The 6,338-nt window shown below is 56.8% G+C and overlaps 1 protein-coding gene across 10 annotated transcripts; it reads right to left on the reverse strand.

The window, feature by feature from the left end:
- Nucleotides 1-100: 100 nt before the first annotated feature.
- Nucleotides 101-6,338, reverse strand: RHOC (ras homolog family member C). Of its 10 annotated transcripts, none has more exons than XM_025360147.1 (6): nt 6,030-6,338; nt 4,072-4,140; nt 2,621-2,783; nt 1,976-2,096; nt 1,538-1,668; nt 101-695 (listed from the first exon to the last, which is right to left on the reverse strand). In XM_025360147.1, exons 3-6 carry the CDS (start codon nt 2,774-2,776, stop codon nt 522-524), a joined length of 582 nt encoding a protein of 193 aa, XP_025215932.1. In that variant the 5' UTR covers nt 2,777-2,783; nt 4,072-4,140; nt 6,030-6,338; the 3' UTR covers nt 101-521. The 10 variants fall into 10 exon arrangements, with proteins under 10 accessions (XP_025215932.1, XP_025215948.1, XP_025215925.1 ...); XM_025360163.1 differs by lacking the exon at nt 6,030-6,338 and adding an exon at nt 5,785-6,002; XM_025360156.1 differs by having other exon boundaries at nt 104-695; nt 4,072-5,230; nt 6,030-6,074.

Raw genomic sequence — 6,338 nt, forward strand, 5'->3', positions numbered from 1 at the left:
GGCCTGCCTTGTAGACAGGGGGCCAGGCTGGCAAGCAACTTGGACATGAAAAGAGATGGGACACTAAGCACCCAGAGGGAAAGACCAGAAGCTGCCACACACGTTGGAGCCTGTAGCCTTTATTCATGCCCCCCTGACCAAATGCAGTGAGAGACAAGGCCCCTGCCAAAAACAACTCCAGGGGCCTGGGACTCTGGGTCCCCTACTGCAGATACTTTCCTGTGAGCCAGAAGTGTATAAAGTGCTGGTGTGTGACCATCCTTTGGGAAAGGTCAAAGGGGCAAGAGCCCCAGGGGCCCTGAGGAAGGACAGGGCATAGGCCTGGTTCCCAGAGCACTGGGAGGGAGGGCCTGCACCACCCCACCACCTCAGGGCTAGGAAACCTCAATGCAGTCCTGGGCAGGAGGGAACTGAAAAGGGGAGCCTTCAGCATGGAGCCCTAAGGAGGCTGGGGTTGTAGGGGGATAATTTCTGTACCCCTGTTGAAGGGAGGGGGCATGTTTGGAAAGGCCTTGGGGATCTCAGATAATGGGACAGCCCCTCCGGCGCTTGTTCTTGCGGACCTGGAGGCCAGCCCGAGTGGCCATCTCAAACACCTCCCGCACTCCCTCCTTGGTCTTGGCTGAGCACTCAAGGTAGCCAAAGGCGCTGATCCGGTTCGCCATGTCCCGGCCTTCCTCAGACCGAACGGGCTCCTGAGAAGACAGAAGATGAGGGGTCAAAGGAAGCTGGTGACTACATGACCCTCTCCTGCCTCACCCATAAGTGTAGCAGCTGGAACAAATGCCTCCTCCTCCAGTCCTGACCCAAAAAAAGCACCCAGGCCCCAGCTACCCTGGGCAGCTTCTGGGCCAGGGATCCAAAAATCCCTCCGGTCCCTCCCTCCATTCCCATTCAGCCCCACCTCCTCCCACACACAGCCCCCAGTTCTCTTGCCTGAATGAGCGCCTCCCACCTCCTGACTGCTCTGCCTCCATCCTCACTCTTCCAGTCAGAATTATTTTTCTAACACACAGACCTAACATCTCCCCACTTTGAAACTTTGCCTTAATTATCTGCATTTCTTACCCTGACAGCTTTCTCTAATAAACTCTAGTGCTCTGGCTAGAGAGCCACTTAGGTCCCTGAATAAGCCAGCACTCTCATCCCTTCTTCCAGCCATTTACACAATGCCTGCCCTCGTTCCCACATCCACATCACCCTACACCTCCCCCAGGGGCACTGTGATGGCACAGCCTGGGTACCCGAACATAAGCTGTCTCCCCGAGGGCAGATTTTCTTAATCATCTTAATAGTCCCAATTCTAAACAGAATGGACAATTAACTGGAATAAATAAAAATGCCAAGTGACTTTGGACAAGTCACTTCATTCTCTGATGCCTCATCAGACACAACCCTACGGGTCCTCCCTCACCAGGAGATATTACCATCTCCCCTAACACATGGCAGTAGCTGGAAAGAAGCTCCCTTTGCCCGTCTGCAACCCCTCAGAGGGTGCCTTCTTCCCCAGGGGCTCCAGCCTGGCAGCCGCACCCACCTGCTTCATCTTGGCCAGCTCTCTCCTGGTGTGCTCATCTTGCCTCAGGTCCTTCTTATTCCCCACCAGGATGATGGGCACGTTGGGGCAGAAGTGCTTCACCTCTGGGGTCCACTTCTCAGGAATGTTTTCTGTGCAGACATGCCCCAACAGGTGTCGGTGCCTCCACTTAAGCTAGAAAGCTCCCCTGGGGGGCCCTCATCTTCCCACAGCAGAATCTTAGAAGCCATTCAGCATGATGGTCCCTTTCACAGCTCAAAACCTCAAGAGCAGTATGCCTTCAGAGGGCCAGTTACCACAGTAAAGGAGACCAGCAGGGCCTGAGTGCTCCCCTGCATCCCCACCCCCCATCTCTGAAGATGACTGAAGACAGGCCAAGGCACGACACCTCTGGCTGATTCCGAAGGGTTCTCAGTCCCCTCCCTCCAATCTCCTCACCCAGGCTGTCGGGGCTGTCGATGGAGAAGCACATGAGGATGACGTCAGTGTCCGGGTAGGAGAGAGGCCGCAGTCGATCATAGTCTTCCTGCCCTGCTGTGTCCCACAGAGCCAGCTCCACCTGACACACAAGGCCAGTGAGTAGCTGGCCTGAGGGCCCCAACCCTGCCACCCAAAGGTCCTCTGAAACCACTGTTCTTTGGGCTCACTGAACTTCTTTATTGAGTACCTGCTATGTGCTAGGCATTGTATTAATCACTGTTCCACAACATAAATTAGGTCAGTTTGTTAAAGAAAGCTAAGACACGTGTTTGACCCTTGAGTTGCCACTGTGAGCACCATTATTTTGGTTAATTCTCACAACAACCCTTTGAGGGAGGTCTTACCATCATCCCCATTTTGCAGGTGGGGGAGCTTAAACCCAGAGGCAAAGGGACTCGGCCCAGGTTACAGAGCCAGTCTGTGGAAGAACCAGAAAGTATATCCAGGTTTTTTAAGACTGCAGATATACTTCCTAACTTTTACTGGTTCCAGCAGGGAGAATGACACAAGGACAGGGGTAGGAGTGGGGAAGGACATACTAGGTCATTCAGTGACTGGGGGGCGGGGATCAGGGTCGGGTGGGAAGGGCATCTCTGCCTTCACCTGCTTGCCGTCCACCTCAATATCCGCAATATAGTTCTCAAAGACAGTAGGGACGTAGACCTCCGGAAACTGATCCTTGCTGAAGACGATGAGGAGGCAGGTCTTCCCACAGGCACCATCCCCAACGATCACCAGCTTCTTTCGGATTGCAGCCATGGTGGGGCTGCCAGGAAAGAGGTATTGAGGATTTGAGGAAAAGCCATTAAAGTCCAAAAACACTTCTCTAGGGCCCTCAAACCTTCCTGGAAACCGAGGCCTCTAGCAAAGGGACAGGGGGCTTGCTCAGGCATCTTCTGGCCAAACACCAATTGTGCAACAACAGAGCTCGAAATTCCTAATCTCTGGGTCAGGGACAGGTCTCCCTCGATGGGTTAGAATACAGTGGTGGGAGGTGGATGATGACCCCACTTGGGAGCTGGAAAACATGAGTTTCAATCTAATCCACTTGCCAACTTGGGGACTCCAGGTAGCTAAAGAGCTGCTCAGGGATGCGGGACGTCCAGGGAGCAAGCTTCTATCTACTTCACACATCAGGGTTTCAAGTCAGACTTCATTGGTTACCAGGATTTTGATGCATTTACAGTTTAATAATCTCTAAGGTCCAATCTAGAACAGATTGTCCCTCAGCACAGGTCATACCTGTCCAGTCACAAATGAGGAGTCCCTCTCTAGGACCAGAGTAGCAGAACCAGCTACCAGGTGGTAGGTGGGTAAAGGAAGAATAGTTAGAGTCCCTAGGTGCCAGGCACTCTGTCGGGCATTTTGGCAGGAATTATCTCCTTTGGTCCCCAGATGCCTGGGAGGTAGATGGTGTACTTTCCATTTTGACAAACTAGGAAACTAAGGCTCAATGAGGTTAAGACAGATTCAGAGCTGTGGCTTATAAGCGGCAGGGATAGCATCCATAGCAGGACTGTGTGACTCAAAGCCGTGCCTCTTCGACATGTCACCTCAGCAGTAGGAAGGAGAGCAGAAGCAGGGAAACCCAGAGGACAGGGGCAGCAGCCAGCCAGCTTCCCTGGTCCACCCCACCCGGTCCCCAAAGCCCCAAGTCATACAAAGGAGGCTCAGTCCCAGCAGTGCCCACAGCTCGAGTTTGGGCAGGCTGCCTTCCTCCCCCCTTCCTCCTGGGCCTGCCAGCAACACTGGGTCACTCAGCCCCTGGCAGGGGACAATGACCACACTGTAGGGAGCCACACATCCACCACAGCACAGTGACTGAGAAGAATCCACCAGGGAATCACCTCCACCCACTCTGGAACAGTCCCTTCCTCCCTCGGTCCAGCTCACCCACAGGCCCTGCCCACCCCTCCCTGTGACTCAGGGCAAGGAGTCAGCTTCCCGGGCTTCCAAGTGTCCCCCACCCCCAGCACACACGGCGAGCATCTGCACAGTTCATCACACCTTCGCAGCTTCCCTCACTTCCTCCTTCCCTGGGGAGGGGAACCGACCTCCAGCCGGCTGAAGTTCCCAGGCTGCAGGAAGAGAGGGCGGGCTCTGGAGCTGAGATGAAGTCAAGGCTGTTGGGAAGGGGGAGGGGGCTAGAGTCTGGGTTGGGAGGAGTCCCAAAAGAAGAGACAAATGAGGGCCAGTCCCAGCACCAACCAGGCAGGGAGCAGTTAAGAAAGCGACGGTAACCTGATCTCGGCTTCAAACCTAGCTTTTTCTCTCAGTCCCACATCCTGTCAAACTGGGCTGACTGAAGGCCTCTACTCCCCACACCCCACCACCACCTCACACTGCCCTTTAGGAAATGAATCCTCCAGCCCCAGGCCTGTTCCCTTCAACAGCAGATCCTAGGTGGCCCTTCCCTTGCCTCCACACACATTCACAAAACTGTCGGTTTTGTGGACACGAGTCAGAGAATTTACAGGAGTTCAAAGTACACAGCCACACTCTTCCCACCACAAAACGGACTCTCTCTGATTCCCCAGAAGACAAGCAAGAAGGCATTCACTCTGCCGGCAGATAGCCTCCAGAAATGGAAACCATCCTCCAAAAAGAGGGTTCCTCGGGAATTCTATCCAGGTGACTGATGCTAGGATTTCTTCCAACTCCTCCACCCACTCCATTAGTTCACCTTGCCCTGTTTTGTAAAGATGGGCTGGGGTAGCCCCAACCTGGGGTGGGCAGTGTTGATGGAGGGCAATCACTACTGGGGTGAAAGCCAGTCACTTAGGCATGAGTATGTCACTGCTGTCCCCCCAGCAGGGTAATTCAGATGGCACCAGAGTGGTAGGAGGCAGAGGACAGAAGCCCGGGGTTGAGGCATGCGTTAAGGGACCTGGAGCCTCCAGCTCAATTAGAAGACCTTCCCTCCAGGCTACGGTTGGGCCGGAACAGCAGGCACCCCAGGCCAGGCCAGGACACTAGGGCCAAGGCCAAGATGGCATGGATAACTCCCTATGGGAGGCAGCCCCAGAGGGACTGTCCCACTGACCCCTTAAGAGGGGCAACTGAGCCCCACACAGGTCCTGGAATGGAGCCTGGAACTTCTGGGGCCTTCCCCAAGACAAGACAGTGTGGATACACCAGATCTCTCTCCAACCGCTCTCTTGAATTCCCAGATGATCCAGAGCGGCCGGTTGACTTTGCTGACCCACCCTACACCTAGGGAAGGAATCCATTCTGGAGATACCAGGAGATACCTCATTCTCAACTTAAAAACCAGAGTGAGGGTGGGACTCGGCCTCGGGATCCCAGCCCCAAACCCCAGGATACTCTTTGTTGGTTCGAGTATGAAGAAGGAGAAGGATTCTCATTCTCATTTTCTCTCTGTCTACACACACACACACACACACACACACACACACCACAGAGTTGGATCCTTCCCCATCTACACACACACACACACACACACACACACCACAGAGTTGGATCCTTCCCCATCTCCCTTATCCTCAACACAAGCGGGCTCCAGGAACCGTCTAGGGCGGCGTCCAGACCCTGCCGAACAGTGGCAGGTCCCAATGGTCACATCCCGCCCCTATTCCCGCCATGCCTCCCTCCTGGCCTGGAGGAATTCCCACCCCATCCCACTCTAGGTCCCCTGCGGCCGCCCGCCCTGGGGGCTGGAGCGTCTGAGTTGACGCTCCCTCGCCCCTCACCCTGCGGGGCAGGTTCCAGGAAGCTGGAAGGAGAGGGGAAGGGGCTCCGACTCGGACCTCAGGAGGCGAGAGCCCCTGCCAGCAAGTCCGGGCCCCCTCGCTGCAGCCCCGGGAGGTGCCGACGCGGCCGACCCCCGCCCAGCCCGGATGCCGACTCCGCAGGGAGGGAACGGGGTCCAAGCCCAGGCCGAAGCCCCCTCCCTGCACGGGCCTCGATCTCCGGCCCAGAGAGGAAGGCAAAGTGCTCTCCCGGGGACGAGTTCCCAAGACGCCCCGCTGCCCGCAGCCCCGGCCCAGGGTACCTTCGGTTCCGCCGCCTCCAGCTGCGCGGCCGGTGCCTGAGGCTCAGACTGACCCCAGGGCCCCGCCCCGCCCTCCTCCAGCTCCGCGGCGGGGAGGGCGGGCCCGGCAGGGGGAGGGTCGGCTGGGGGCGGCCCTTGGCTCGGCCCGCCCCGGCCCCGCGCAGGGTGGCCGCCGCTTCCCTGGTCCGCAGGCCTGGGGCCGGGGGCGTCCACTCCGCCAGGTAGGGGAGGGCCACGGGGTTATTCCGGGACTGCGGAGGAGCCGGGCGAGCGGGGCCAGCACTACCTGGGTGAACTCACTCTGCCCAA

This window comes from Theropithecus gelada, chromosome 1, assembly GCF_003255815.1.
Source record: "Theropithecus gelada isolate Dixy chromosome 1, Tgel_1.0, whole genome shotgun sequence".
NCBI classification, from domain to species: Eukaryota; Metazoa; Chordata; class Mammalia; order Primates; family Cercopithecidae; genus Theropithecus; species Theropithecus gelada.

What these genes read in the sequence shown, in the direction of transcription:
- RHOC (XM_025360133.1), bottom strand. Translation starts at nt 2,776, where the DNA reads ATGGCTGCAATCCGAAAGAAGCTGGTGATCGTTGGGGATGGTGCCTGT. An exon ending in TTGAGGTGGACGGCAAGCAG is followed by an intron (nt 2,097 to 2,620) that starts GTGAAGGCAGAG and finishes CTTGTGTGTCAG; the next exon opens with GTGGAGCTGGCTCTGTGGGA. An exon ending in CGACAGCCCCGACAGCCTGG is followed by an intron (nt 1,669 to 1,975) that starts GTGAGGAGATTG and finishes ATGTCTGCACAG; the next exon opens with AAAACATTCCTGAGAAGTGG.